The sequence below is a fragment of the Marmota marmota genome, unplaced genomic scaffold (genome assembly GCF_001458135.2).
Source record: "Marmota marmota marmota unplaced genomic scaffold, marMar, whole genome shotgun sequence".
NCBI classification, from domain to species: domain Eukaryota; kingdom Metazoa; phylum Chordata; class Mammalia; order Rodentia; family Sciuridae; genus Marmota; species Marmota marmota.
Window position 1 is genome coordinate 11,745,031 of NW_026000082.1, and position 15,822 is coordinate 11,760,852.

At 46.0% G+C, this 15,822-nt stretch overlaps 1 protein-coding gene across 1 annotated transcript; it reads right to left on the reverse strand.

The window, feature by feature from the left end:
• Positions 1 to 599: 599 nt before the first annotated feature.
• Positions 600 to 15,744, reverse strand: Mrpl37 (mitochondrial ribosomal protein L37). The gene is made up of 7 exons (XM_015484956.2): positions 15,332 to 15,744; positions 12,946 to 13,129; positions 12,736 to 12,851; positions 7,939 to 8,124; positions 5,972 to 6,129; positions 2,369 to 2,572; positions 600 to 807 (listed from the first exon to the last, which is right to left on the reverse strand). Exons 1-7 carry the CDS (start codon positions 15,714 to 15,716, stop codon positions 730 to 732), a joined length of 1,311 nt encoding a protein of 436 aa, XP_015340442.1. The 5' UTR covers positions 15,717 to 15,744; the 3' UTR covers positions 600 to 729.
• Between the last annotated feature and the right edge of the window lie 78 nt (positions 15,745 to 15,822).

Sequence of the window (15,822 nt, forward strand, 5' to 3'; positions counted from 1 at the left end):
GTCAGTCAACCTGCTGACAGTGGACATCATGAAGATAGACTCAGCCCCCTGAAACCTGACCCCTTGCCTCATTTGAATAGCTTCTCCTCAATAAAATGGGTCAGTGGGTGCTCTCGCTCTCTCTTCCTGCAGACCCATAAGGTCTGAGGAACCGTCACAGGGACCCCAAAGAAAAAGGTATTTGTGTCTCTTGTGTGGTTATTTCGTGCAGCCCGGTCAGCCCAATTCAAGTGGAGTGACCCCTGAGTGATTTAGTAGCAAATGAAACCCGGCAAATACGCTATTAGGCTTTTCTGTAGTCACTGTGGAATGTGTGTGCAAGGTAAATCATTCTGTAAGAACCCAGCACCCATAGCAGAGCATCTGCCATGAGGCCAATAAGACAGACACATTGTTTTCAAAACAAGGAAGGTCCTACTAGCCCTGGATTTCAGATGAAGAAACTGAAACGAAGATGCTCATCATAGCCTGAGTCTGGGGCAGAGCTGGTTGAGGTGGAGGCTGAGGCTGGCCAGGCTCTAGAGCCCACACCTGTGTAGCATGACGACATGGGGCTGCAGTGCCCGCTGACAGCACCATCACACCAACACAGGCTCCAGTATGATTCAGGGCTCTTTATTGCCAGTGAGACCATCAGACTGAACATGGGCAGAGGCCCTGGCTTCACCCAGGATGCAGGCTCCTCAGAGGGAAGGGGTAGGGGCGCTCAGGCCTCAGAACCTCCTTGGCTCACACAGCTCCATGCAAATACAGAGCCAAAAACTTTCTGAATGTCTCTGGCTGGAAACTAGTTGGTCCAACAGGTTCCTGGAAAGAACACAGCCCATTAGGATCCTGCTACTAGATTTAAAGGCAGCAATTAAACAAAGGTCCATCTTCTGTAAATCTTGAGCACCTGGGTCATCGCTGTTTCTTCCCCTACTGCTTCTCAACAGGTCTAAGGGGCACTGAGCTGGCAATGTAAGAGATGCTTGAGGGTGTGAAATTGAGAAGGTCAGGAAGCTTCTGTTGACACTGCCCTGCTTGCTCCCTAACTCCTCTCACCTCAACCACCAGGAACAGTCTGCTGCCTCCTTTCATCCGGGGACAACAATCCCTCACTCATTCCATATCCATTTATCAAGCACCTGCTCTCACTGTATCAGGTTGTGTCCAGGGCTAGAGACCCAGCAGTTAAGTAAATGTGGTGCCTGTCCTCAAGGAGTACTAATAAAAGGTGACAGATCTCACTGCAGAAGAAGAAAAAAGGTACTAAGAAAGCAGGGGAAATGACTTAACTCACCAACTTCCACACAGAGAAGGACAAGTAGAATGGGCCAGAAATAAAAAGGAGAGGAAGGAGGCTTCAAAGAGAACAGCACATGGAAGAGCAGAGTACAAAATGAGGGTGGGAAGGGCCAGGGTGAGGCTGAGGCCCAGGCTTCTGGTGATGGGTAAAGTAGTGGGAGCTGGCTCACCAAGACAAGGGGCCTAGTACTAGAAGGAAGTACTGAGTCTGTTCTGGAAGGAAGAGATTGAAGGAAGAGGACCTGAGCCACAAAAGAGATTGACTAAGAACAGAGAGATGGGAGGTAGCTACTGTGACTGTGCAGGTGAGAAGAGGGGGTCTGGAGCCAAAGAGAAGGGCCCAGATCCAGAAGACATTTCAAGGCAGAAATGTGGACATGCTGGGAGTCGGTCACAGAAGGCAATCTGTCAGCAAGCCCTGGGTAGGAACCAGTTGTCACAGACTTAACAGCACCCTGCTCTGCTCTCATCCCCTGATCCTGCTGTCTCTTTAGAGCACTTTCTACTGCTTGGTGTTTTAGTGTGAACTGACTTAAAACATCACTGCTGCCCACTGCAGGGAGCAGGCCTGAACTCTGTCAGCTGATCCCTGGGTGCAGCAGCAACAGTGCCACGGGAGGAACTGTGTGTCAGTGGAAACAAATAGTACGTTGCCCACAGGCCCTGCCCTCCAGAAGTGTGGAGCTTGGTTTAGTGGAGGACAAAAACATGGGAACAGATAGGTACTCTGGGGCACTGAAGCACTGAAGTGAGGCAGGGGTTAAGGACAGTGGTGATAAGGGAAGGTTTCCCATGTAAGAAACACACTAAACCTAGAAGGACAAGTGAAGGATGACCAGATGAGAGAAATGGGGAGGGGAGAGGGAGGAGGGAGGGAGAAGCCTCCTATACAGAAGGAGCAGCATCCAAGGCCCCAGGCCCGTTGGGTGCTGTAAGGAGTTGGGTGAGGCTGGAGGTGGGTTCAGAGGGAAACAGGAGCTGAAGAGAGGGGCAGTCAGACATTCTGGGTGCACAGTCCCTAGAGCCAGGGCCCTCCTCCCAGCCCAGTTCCAATCACTAAGCAGGAGACGGCTACACTTACCACCACTACTTTCTTTTTGATTACCGGGCGACACCAGAAGTGTTGATAGAGGAACTGGTCTGAATCCACCCAGGCCAGATTCTTGACCCCCTCGTTAGAGACCAGATCTGTGGTATTCAACTGAAACACCAGGAACTGGAAGACACGTCCATCTGTGCCCACGCTCTGCACAACTATCGGATGCTCCAAGACCTTGCTGTCGTTCTGAGAGGAAAAGGAGGCAAATCAAATCTACCTCTAGATTCATGAGAGTAGAGGTGAGCTTATGAAAACTGGAAAGATCCTGGCACTCACGAGGCCACTGAAGAAAGTGGTTTTAGTAGAAGTGTGATCACCAAGAGACGCCAATCAAAAGATCATCAGCAAGTGCATTGACTGGTGAAATCCTGGAGTGACGCAGCTGGAGTGGACTCTCCAGGAAAGTAACATGTAGGCACACCATAGACCAAGCAGCTTCTAGCACTGCCCTTCAGAACACCCACCTCCTCCTATTTAATGGCTTCATCTTGGGGCAATTAAAATAGAATGGAGCCAGGTGCAGTGGCGCACGCCTATAATCCCAGCAGTTCGGGAGGCTGAGGCAGGAGGATCACGAATTCTAAGCCAGCCTCAACAATGGCGAGGCACTAAGCAACTCAGTGAGACCCTGTCCCCTAATACAAAATTGGGCTGGGGATGTGGCTCAGTGGTTGAGTGCCCCTGTGTTCAATACCTAGTACTAAAAAACCAAAATAAAATAGAATGGAATTCAGGGCACCGTCCAGAGCCAGGCCTTCCCTCACCTCTCCTGGCTCTGCCTGGCCCCCGTGGTTCATGTCCCAGGGAGTCTGGTGCTTCAACTTGAGCATACTGAACTAACAGCTCCCACCACTGAGAGGCAATTACTTGGCAAGTCACAAAGCTCAGGCAAGTGAGCTGGGAGGAATCCCTCAAACTCATGGCATTGCCTGATGGGGCTAACAGTGAAATCAGCTGTCAAACCTTAACCTGGAGGAGGAGTGAATAAATATGATGTCATTTGGTTCTCACACCATCTGAAAGAGAAGAAAACAGATTCAACAGGGTAAACTGACTTGTCTGACATCAAGTCACAAAGAGGGTGGCACCAGAACCCAAAGTGGCTCATGTGAGACCATGCACACTGTTCACTCCTGCCTTGATCCCGAGGGCCTGGCATCCTGGACCGTCTGTTCCAGCAGTCACCCTGGCTTCCCACTGTCACTGCAACTTCAGCTCTGTCGCACCAGGACTTTACCAGTCAATTCATTCTCTGATGATCCTTTTCAGTGGGCACCACTTGGTAATCATAGTAATACTAAAACCACTTACTGAAGGCCTCCTGGGTGCCAGACATCTTGCCAGTTTTTTATAAAATCACCTCCATGCTCATAAATCTAGAAGTACAGTCCCACTTAAGAGATGAGAACACTGGTATAATTTGTTCCAGGTCACTCATGAGGTATGAGCCAGGATCAAACCCCAGGCTGTTAAGTCATATAAAAATTATTATTTTGGTTTACACCTGGTGTCCCAGTGTATATGACAATAGCACCTCTTTTGTTCTCAGTAGTGTCCCTGTTTGAATGACACATCATATAGTCAACCTGTGGATACTGCAGCAATCCAGTTTGGTGATTGCTACTTGCCGGACAAAGATCCAATGAGCAGGCTCCACAAAGCAGGACATCCTGATTCAAAAATTCTGCTGACATTCACCCATCAGGGTTGGTCTGACATTAGGAATAGCTAATGGCAGACCTCAGTGTGGGCCACACTGGGGTTGTTAGCTTTAGAAATTACCTGTTCTGAGCTGCATTAAAAAAAAAAAAAGTATCTATAAGCATTAGCTGAGAATTCTGTACTCTTATCTCTCTACAGATGAATAAAACTGTAGGTAGTTACATAAATTTCTCAGCAATTTTACCTTTTACCTGGAGAATCTTCCCATAATTCTTCAACTTCACTTCCTCAGGAATAATTTGTACCTGGAAGGGTTGGGGGAGGCCCCCCTCCTGCCCAACTGGGTGGCAATTAGTGGCAGCATTGCTACCCAGGCACTGCTGGCAAAAGCTGGCACAGCTGCTACCATGAGCTGGCAGGCCTAGGACACGGCATGTGACCGCCTCCTTCCATCCTTCAAAGGTGGAGGGATTATGGATCCAGTCCTTGCTTCTTTAGTCATCAGCTGTGGGATCTTAGACAATTACCTAACTTTCCATAGCCTTTGGGCTGCATACAGTCAGAATGGGAGTAAAGCTAGCCTTTCTAGGACTGGAGAGACACAGGTTACATAAAGATGTGACAATAGCTTCTCTTTCTTTTTTGCTTTTTGTGGTGTTGGACATTGAAACCACGGCCTTGTGCACACTAAGCAGGTACTCTACCACTGAGCTACATCTCGGCTCACTTGCTTATCTCTCATCTGGGTGACCTTGGGCAAGTTACTTAGCCTCCCTGAGCCTCAGTGTCACTTGTCAAGTGAAACTAACAGCCTGTGCCAAATGGGGTTGCTATAAAGAGTGAACTTGGCAGTGGTCCTCAAAATTTCATGCAGGGTTTTCAAACTCAAGCTTGTACTGGCTTTAATCACCTGGGAGGTGTGTTCAATGCTGACAGCTGGCCCCAACACCAGGGCTTCCGATTCCATTGGTATCAGTCTGGGAATATGCATTTCCAACAAGCTCACCGATGGGACTTCTGCTGCTCATCTAGGCTGTATTTTCAGAACCAATACAAGAGCCCTAATAAATGCCTGAAATGTAGCAGGTGCGCAATACAGGCACAATGCAGCCCACTCCCAATTCATGTATCTAGTCACACTTCCACAATCCTGCCTAGCGCCTAGACCAAGCAGGACAGGAAATTACAGAATTTCTTCACTCCTTTAACCTCAGGCTCTAACCAAGACCTGGGAGCCCAGCAGCATCTCTCAGAATCCCTCTTCTGCACATACACAAAACCAGGGACCTGGTGTCTCAGGCTTGCTTACGCTTTCATGTGGCTCTCTTCTCCCTGGAGGCGTTTGCTCTGGGGCCCCTTATCTTGGGACAACTCAACTTCTCACCCCCCATTCCATACCATTTAGGTCCCTGGGACCTCCTCTTAGGATCAAGGGATTGCCACCAAGTGGGATCTTGGGTCCCTAGAATCCACTGTGAGCTGGCAAGCAGGTCTGGGCCATCTCACTGCCTTGCTTCCTTCTGCCTGCCTGGTGGAGATCCAGCTTCAGTTCTAACGCTGCAGAGCAGGGCAGTGTGCTAGAGCACAGAGAACTGAAGGCTTCAGAGCTGGGAGCACTTCGTTCTACTCTACACTTACTGGACAAGCTAGCTAGCTCGCTCCTGTGTTCCTGTGGAATACTCTGGAAAACAGGGATCTCAATGAAACCTCATGGGCTACTGTCTCTGGGTAAAGTGCAAACCCCCAGCTGGTCCCCAGGGGAGGTCAGTTTGTCCCCACAGGGTGAGTGGAAGTGCTTCTCCCTAAGATTCTCAGTCAAGCAAGGAGTTCCCACATTGACTTCTTCCTTTGAACAATGTCCTTAAGAGAGAGAGGGACATGACACCACATAAAGCACTTCAGTGGTCTTCTCCACATACATACCCCATAGAGGCGCCGGGCCTGAGCCAGGGCATTGCCAAAAGCAAACAGAATCATCTTGGCCCGCAGCTTATCTGGATGAAAGCGGTGTGGTTGTAACTTGGCCGTCTCCAGGAGATACAGGGTGTGGGGAAAGCAGTAAGGATATCCCTCCCGGAATCCTGCAAGATATGTGATCACATGGAGGGGTGGAAAAGATTAGCCAGCCTGCCAGAGCCTTAGAAGAGCTACCTCCTTGGCTCAAGGGCAGGCATGACCAAGACACTGGAGGCACAGACCAGCTCAGAGGTGGTCACAAACAGCCTGCCTGCTTCCCATAAATAACTTTTCTACTGGGCTGCAACCACACTCATTTACGTATGTCTACTGGGTAGTTACACTGAGACCATATGTGGGTTGCAAAATCTAAAATGTTTACTATCATCTGGCTCTTCATGGAAACCGCCTGCCAATCTGTTCCAGGTGCTTCTTGTGTGTTGTTCTGACTCTACCCTTTTTCTCTTCTTCAAGCCCACAGATGACAGTGATGTCCAAGGAGAGAACTAACCTGAAAGCTGTTGGCAATTATTAAAAACAAAGCAAATCATTGGAGAGTTCAGCATTTTACTATTATTCAGTAGCTTTATGTTATCTGTTACTTTCATATTAGTGAAAATGACTTGTCTCATTTCACAACTGGTCAAAATTCAGCTTTTGCTCATCTTAGCCACAATCTGTCAAGTTAAGGATCCTGTTCTCCTATAAAGCTATGAATAAACCCTTGGAAGGCTAGAAGCTTCTACAATAAGTGATCTGAGTCAGTGAATATGGGTGAAAAAGAGGGAGAAACAGGCTGGAAAATGCTCTGAAAATCCCTGAGGAGAGCACTAACAGAGGGAAGTGGCTTTCCTGCACATGGAAGTGCCCAGCACATGTGTGATGCTAGGTGCTAAGATATGAATCAGGAGCAGAGCCCAAACGGAGCCTGCCAATGCCTTTGAGGAACTCAGTCTAAAGGGGAGACATACAGGAAAACCAATCATGTCCACATGGAGGGACGTCAAAATCCACAGTGATTCAGGGATGAGGGAGGAGAGATGAAAGGTCCCTGATGAGACAGAGATCTCTGGGAGGAAATGATTCCTAAGACAAACTGTGAGCTGCAGACAAATGGTCAATATTCCTGTGGAGGGAAGAGGAATTAGAAAGCCCAGTGGTGAGCAGGGCATGATGTATGAGGTCCAGGTGCAATGAAGGGACAGTGGGGGTTGGGGGTGACAATAGGGAGGGCAGCAGGAAGCAAATGCGAAGGCCCTCACAGGAGAAAGCTAGGAGAACCTACTCTACAGAGGCAGTAGGGAGATGGCATGAAGGGAGATGAGACTAAACAGGGGTTTCAGGAAAGTCTCCTCCGGAACTATCAGCTAGACATATGGTGAGAAAATAGCCTGGGGTCACAATGACCAGTTATGAGAGCAGAGTGCAAGGCATTCTGGGCATAAGCTGAGTCTGACTGCCGAGTTTCCAATGGGGCTGACAGAGTCTGAGTTGATGCCTTGTGGAATGGAATTTGGATAAATAGCTGCATTAAAGGCCCATGGAGGAAGGCTGAAGGTACTAGCAGTCTACAGGATGAGCAGAAAGAGGGTACCTTTAAAAGGATCCATGAATAAAGGAAAAGTCTGGTCAAAAGCCCCTTAAGCAAGGTATGGTGAGCAACAACAAAAAACACTGAAGCCACCCATTAACACTCTGATGTCAGAAGTTACTATTTGGGATAAAATGAAAAGTCAGCCTTGAAACAAATCACTTAACCTCCTTGGGCCACAGTTTCCTTGCCTATGAAATGGGAATAACAGTACCTGCTGCATGGGCTGCTACATGGATCCTAGGAGATAAATGTACATGAGTTCTTAGTACATCCTTTTCCTTTGGAGAAAGCGTATCTCTCACCTTTGCATTGCCTACAACTCAAAGGCTTTGCTTCTCACCTGTATCATCTTTCACTTTATAAACGTTGCATTCCTGGAGATCAATAGTGGGAGATATAGGATAGAAGGTCTCAAGAACATGATTCTTGGTAGCTTCAATCTCCTCTCTGGAGGCAATGGGGGGCAGAGGATCCTTTACACTCAGTCGGGTGCCACTAGTACCACGGACCTGAAGGAGAACAGATTCTAAAAGAAGAAAAAGATATTCAGTCCAAACTAGTATAAAGACTTTTATCCACTCAGCAAAGTCTAAAGCCTTTATTTCCTGTGCATCTCAAGTCCACTATAGGCTAATCACAAAACACAAAACCTGGGATTAAGGTGTTAGTCCTGGGGTCCTCAAGAGAGAGATGAGCTAGTGCACTCTTCTTCCTGTGTTCCTTTCTTGATAGATCCAGAGACCTGGTGGTCCTGGGGGTCCAGTGCATGTCACACAGATCTTTTTTTTTTGGGGGGTGGGGGGTGGGCATGGTGCTGGGGATTGAACCCAGGGCCTTGTGTATGCTAAGCAAGCACTTTACCAACTGAGCTATAGCCCTAGCCCCTACACAGATCTTCTTGAGCACCAACTCTAAGCTGGGAACTCAGCTTAAAAATACTCTCTCTGGGGCTGGGGATGTGGCTCAAGCGGTAGCGCGCTCGCCTGGCATGCGTGTGGCCTGGGTTCAATCCTCAGCACCACATACAAACAAAGATGTTGTGTCCGCCGAAAACTAAAAAATAAATATTAAAATTCTCTCTCTCTCTCTCTCTCTTTAAAAAGAATCTCTCTCTTAAAACAAACAAACAAACAAACAAAAAGAAAAAACAATACTCTCTCTGCTCAAGGAGCTCACCAGACAGGAAGTGCTGTAGCAAAAAGTATGAACCAGACTCAGATACAACCCAGAAGGGGAAAGTGACTTCTCTGGGAGGTCTGGAGAGCATCTTAGAAAAATAATGCCTTAATCAATAAATGGGCCAAGGAACTTAATAGACACTTCACAGAAGAAATACAACTGATCAACAAATATATGAAAAAATGCTCAACATCTTTAGCAATTAGAGAAATGCAAATCAAAACTACTCTAAAATTTCATCTCACTCCAGTCAGAACGGCAATTATCAAGAATAGAAACAACAGTAAATGTTGGTGAGAAGGTGGGGAAAAAGGTATACTCATACATTGCTGGTGGGAATGCAAACTGGTGCAACCATTATGGAAAGTAGTATGAAGATTCCTCAGAAAACTTGGAATGGAACCACCATTTGACCTAGCTATCTCACTTCTCAGTTTATACCCAAAGGACTTAAAATTAGCACATTATAGTGATGCAGCCACATCAATATTTATAGCAGCTCAGTTCACAATAGCTAAACTATGGAACCAACCTAGGTGCCCTTCAACAGATGAATGGATTAAAAAAAATGTGGCATATATACACGTCATATATATATACACACACACACACACACACATATATATATATATATATATATATATATACATACATATGATGGAATATTACTCAAGCTTAAAGAAGAATGAAATTATGGCATTTGCTGGTAAATGGATGTAGCTGGAGAATATCATGCTAAGCAAAATAAGTCAATCCCCCCAAATCAAAAGCTGAATGTTTTCTCTGATAATGTGGATGCTAATTCACAATGTGGGATGAGGCTAGGGAAGAACAGAGTTACTTTAGGTTAGGTAGAGGGGGAATGAGGGTAGGAAGGATAGTAGAATGATATTATTACTCTATGTACATATATAACTATATGACCAGTGTTATCCCACATCATGTATAACTATTAGAATGAGAAATTATACTCCATTATATATGATGTATCAAAGTATATTCTACTGTCATGTATAACTAATTAAAACAAATTAAAATTTTTTTTAAAAACTAGGCATCTAAAGTATGGATAATAACGGGACTTCTCAATTTTAGCACAATACTCATTTGGACCAGATTATTCTTTGGTGAGAGGGCTGTCCTGAGCATTGGAGAAGCAGCCCTTTCTCTACACACTAGAAGTCCCTTCCCATCCTATCCCCACCCACTCAAGTCATCACAATCAAAAATGTCTCCAGACATTGCCAAATGTTCCCTAGAGGGCAAAACTGTCTTCAGCTGAAAACCACTGGGTTGGAGACTACCAAGCAAAATGTGTGAGAAAATCGTCCAGTTAAGGAGGACTAACATGTGCAAGGTCATAGAAGTGTGAGTCCACAGAGAAACACATCCAATGACTAAAGTATAATATGGTAAGGAAGAGGGATGAAGGGTGAGAAGCAATGAGACCAGAGATGAAATGACTGATCAACCCAAGAACAGGGCCAGTTGACCCCAACAACTGAGAGTGAAACACTAGGCCAGTCAGAGAATTGCATAAGGCAGACTTACATATCTGCTGGGAGGAACACAGGTGATCTACATTAGATTGACCAGCGATCTGCATAAACATGTGCAGATGCAGTTCATAGTAGTCCCCACAAGCAACCACATGCCACCACCAGAAGAAGTGCACATGGAAAGGCTCCTTGAGCATGGGAAACTGAGGGGACTTCATGGAGGCACACCTACTTCTGCAGGTGCTTGGACTTCAGAAATAGTCAAAGTACAGTATATAGATAATGTATCAAAGCTGATTTTCTGCTCAGTGCTGTGGAGCACTCCTATAATCCTAGCAACTCAGGAGGCTAAGGAAGGAGGATCACAAGTTTAAGACCAGCCTCAGCAATTTAGTGAGGTCCTAAGGACTTAGCAAGAGCCTGTCTCAAAAAAAAAAAGGGATGTGGCTCAGTGGTAAGCAACACTGGGTTCAAACCCCAGTACCAAAAAAAAAAAAAAAAAAGACTTGTTTTCTAACAATCTGTTTGGTCAACAACACTGCCATTTAATGAATACGTGGCCTTCCTTACTGGGTATGTAAAAAATGGATACTACATCTGTGGATGCATAAACTCTGATCAGTTTGTTAAAGTATATCATAATCACACCTCAAGATTAGTTTCCTAAAACATTTCCTGTTTCCTCACTTATAATCTGCAAGGAACATAAATGTGCCTGGACCTCTCCTAACCCGGGGTTTTAGATTCTCCCCACAGACCACTCTAGTGTGGTTTCTAATTCAATTCCCTCCACATCCCTCCTCCAGTGACAGCTCCAAATGGGGCAGTTTAATTAGAGGTAATACTTGATGATGGGCCAACAAGTACTCCTCTATTAATGAGGCTCACTAATTTCCTTAGTGGTGCCATTACCTCTGCAAGGTTGATTCCCTGCCAGGAAGTCCATATGCAAAGGGGCAAGCTGGAGAAACCTGACCAAACAGATGTCCTAAAGTGCCAAATTATTCCCTAGCTGGTTTCCCTGCTCCAGGATCCCACCATTTAGAACAGCTGTGTCCTCTGACATACCTGCGTCAAACACCTGAGAGTTGATATCTGTTTGATAGCTGCAACATAATGTAGTAGTGCTATGATGGCACAAGGAGCACCGAGGAGGGACAGCTAGACCAGCCTGGACTCACAAAGAAGAGGCCTGGGCTGAGCCTTACAGATAGAATATGGATACATGAGGAAAGTAGAAAAGAGCATTCCAGACAGAATGTATAGCAATTCAAGGGCTCCAAGGTGGGAACACTTGACACTAAAGAGCTGCAAGTGGCTAATTCAGGGATGGGGGTACAGGGACAGAATAGTAGTGGAGAGATAAGATTTAGAAAGACTAGGTGAAGGTCAAAGCATAGAGGGCCTTGAATATCACAATAAAGAGTTCAAGCTACTGGGAGGCAAGATTTGAAATACGGGAGAGACATAAAAAGAGTTGTACTGACCGGATACAGCTGTACACACCTATAATCCCAGCTGCTCAGGAGGCTTAGGCAGGAGGATTCCAAGTTCAAGTCCAGCCTCCATAACTTAGCAAGACTCTGTCTCCAAATAATAATTAGAAAAGGCTGGGGATGTAGTTCAGTGGTAGAGCACTCCTGGGTCCAACTCCAGGAAGTGTGGGGGAGTTTTACTGTAGAAAGATCACTCCAGCAGCTATGTTGAACCCAGATTTGGAAAAGTAGAGAAGTATGAAAGGTGTAAGGCTGTTTCAACAGAACGTGAGTGTGGTGAGGACAGACTCAATGTGCTTTATCTGCTCATCTTCAGCTTTTGGGCACTCCCAAGCACAGTGTGGGCACTTAACAGATAATAGTTGGCTATTAATGGTCTTAGACAGGAGTGATTAAAAACAAAAAGGTCACCAGACATGGTGGCACATACCTGTAATCCCAGCAACTCAGGAGACTGAGGCAGAAGGATCACGAGTTCAAAGCCAGCCTCAGCAGATTAACAAGGCATTTAGCAACTCAGACTCTGTCTCTAAATAAAATATAAAAAAAGGACTGGGGGGGGCTGGGGTTGTGGCTCAGCAGTGGAGTGCTCGCCTCACATGTGCAAGACCCTGAGTCCGATCCTAAGCACCACATAATAGATGAATAAAATGAAGGTATTGTGTCCAACTACAACTGAAGAATAAAATTTAAAAAAAAAAAAAAGGACTGGGGACATGGCTCAGTGATTGAGCACCCCTGGGTTCAATCTCCAGTACTAAAAACAAAACAAAACAAAAAGGTGGTGAGGTCATACCTAACAATACTAAATATATGTCTGAGCCTACAAACCTGGGCCATGAAGAGAGTGAGGATAGGTATTTGGGTAGGGTGGGGTGGGAATGGGAGTGATAAACTAATGGTGGGACTGAGGATAGAAAGATAAAAACAGCCCAGAATTTTCTAGTGTACAAGATGACCAACCTCGATTCCAGGTGGCAGATAATGAGTAGTTTTTGGCAAGGATCCGCCTGGCCAGAGAAGGATGCTTGAGAATCTGGGATTTACACAGCTGTATCAGACTGTCCACAATGACTGGGCTTGGAGAAAAGAAGAGACATTTGTAGACTTAAAACAACAGGTTGGCTCCATGATCCATCATTTGGAAATCTTAATTACTCAAAGGAAACATACCAGTAGGTCTCTCTCTTGGGGATGTCCTCAGTGGAGTGCCAGAGACGGGCATGAGAGATGATGTTTAGAACCTGCTCATCTTGGTTCTCTATGTGGTTCCTCGGATCGTCCACAAGCCTAAGCACTTTCTCAGGAAGTCCTTCTATTAACTTGCTCTTGGTCAGCCAGAGGGCCTGCTTCACACCTTTAGGGTAATCAGCACAAAACAATGAAATGAGAAATGGGTTCAGGAAGAGCTAATCATGTCTGCTAGGCAGCATAATGGAGAAAAAGCTGCCTTAATAGAGGGCTGGATTTGTCTTGGGAAACTCGAGGGGAAAGAATTGAAAGTGAAGAGTAGAAGCTAGGGGAGCCAGATTTCACCTCAACATCTGGAATGACTATCTACTTCAAGATGGTCAACAGCTGACTGAAGTACTGAGTACTTGCCATGGGAGAAATTCAAACAGTGGCTAGAAAGCTGATGTCATATGGCTGAATCCCGTTAGCAGCAGTGAGATCCAAGGCTATGGTACTACATTAACACATGCCAACCCTTCACTTAAGACCCCTCTGTTGCCGGTCATGGTGGCACACGCCTATAATAATCTCAGTGGCTCAGGAGACTGAGGCAGGAGGACTCAAGTTTGAGGCCAGCCTCCACAACTTAGTGAGATCCTGTCCTAAAATAAAAAATAAAAAGGCTGGGTGTGTAGTTCAGTGGTTGAACTTCTGGGTTCAATCTCTGGTTTAAAAAAAAAAAAAAAAATCCCTGCTGTTAATTTATACCCCACCCCTGACACATATATCAGGTGTCAATAAAATAAATAATTTTATTCTATATCTACCAAACATACCTTATTTATTAGGTATGACCCCAGGAATAAATCCATGCAACCTTATCAAGGGAAAGTGTGGACTTTCAAGGGAAAGTAGCTTTTGGAAAAAATGAGAATAATTTTAGATTTTCATGAGTAATTTAAGGAGCCCTGAATTTGGGATAACTTAAGCAGAGAACTTTTCACATCTTGTTTAAATTAACCCTGATATTCTGTAATGAGCTATTTTCTTTTTTCCAGTACTGGGGACTGAAACCTGGGAGCACTTTACCATGAGCTACACCCCAGTCCTTTTTATTTTTTGAGACAAGATCTCACTAAATTGCCAAGACTGGTCTTGAACTTGTAATTTTCCTGTCCCAGTTTCCCAAGGAGCTGGGATTACATGCATGTGCCACCATGCCTGGCTCAGATGAGCATAATCTTAACTTCTCAAGTACTGCTAATGCATTAATCCACTGGGTTTCATTACCAGAGTCACTCAAGGGTACCAAGTCTTGTGATACCCTTCATAGCACTTTGTAAGGACACTGGAAGTGTTTAATAGCTGGAAAATAAGCTTGCAGGAATAGGATGGGGCAGCTTAAGAGGCGGGCCCATTGACTTGCTCTAATCTAAGGGTTTTTTTTTTTTTTTTTAAACTGATGTAGGCCCCAATGTCTGCCAGGGCTCTTTCTTTCCCAATTACCTCTTGGAAAATACTGCTCCCACTTGTCTCAAGCATTTTGTTTTTAGGATCTGTCCTATTCCTATACTGATTTGAGTGGGAAGACTAGGAATGAAGAAAGGGACTCTCAACCAACAGTCACCTCCTCACCCCACAAATGGACTCTAGGTGTTTCTGTGTGGTGTTAGAGACTGAACATTCAGAATGCTAGGCAAGGGCTCAACCTCTGACCTACATCTTCAGCCCTTAAATCTGTTCTTAGTGAAAGTGACAGAGGAGCTGAAATGGGTAGAAGATTTTCAAGTTCAGATTCTCTCCTTGAAAACATTTTGCCTCTGACTTTTGACAAAGGACACTGACCTAGGAAAGCGGAATTGGGGATCTGGCTTCACCATTAATCTACAGTGCACCTGTGAGAAAATCACTTCCTTTCTGTTACAATTAGTAATTCTGTGAAATGAGGTCACAGGCCTGGAGATTAAACACTTTCTGATTTCTTTCCACTAGAAACTCCCTCCAGCTATTTCTTAAAAGTACAGTTATCTTCAGAATGTCAGAGCTAGAGGGGTCAGTGTGGACTGTCTAGTCGTCACCATTCATTTCACAGGAACTGGAGGCTCAGGAAGACCAGCCACTTGCCTGAGGTCATAGAGTTATAGACAGAGCTTGGTTTAGAAACCATGTCTTTTCACTTTAACAGTAAAACTCATTATTCCATCACATAAGCATAGCTCTATTAATCCTGAAAACTTCCAGAAGATGGGAATCATTATGGTTCCATATTTCAGATGAAGAAACCAAAACCCGCAGGGCTTCAATGTTTCATCCAAAGCCACAGAAGTTCGGGGGTCAGAGCTGCACAGAGGAACTAGGCCCCCTCCCGCCTGTCCTGGGTCCTCACCCTCGACTAGACGGCAACGCTCGTGGAATATGTAGCAAGCCTGGTCCTTGTACAGTGCATGCTCGTGAAGCGGGATCGAGGGGCGGAACTTTGGGTGCGTCCAGCCAGGATCCCAGGGCGGGAAGACCGGCCGCGCGAGCCCCGGCATGAAGTGCATCTTCCCCGCGTAGGTGATGGGCTCCAGTCCAGGGATCTCGTACACCCTGTCCAGGGGAGGAGGCGGGGGCTTCCGCGTGGAGCGTACGCCCCATTCGTAGGCCCCACGTCTTGGAGCGCCGCAGCCTCCAAGGCCGAGTCGCCCAGAACCAGCAAGCGCCTGCTTTGCGGGCCCAGACGCCAACGCCATACCCTGGTCACCTAAAGACCTCCACCTGGACGCCGCCATCTTTCCCCGCGCAGAGTCTGCCGGGAGCTCAGGGGGCGAACGCCGAGACTCATTTTGTGAACGGCAGCCACTTCAACCAATCACAGTCAGGAATATCCGTGTCTTG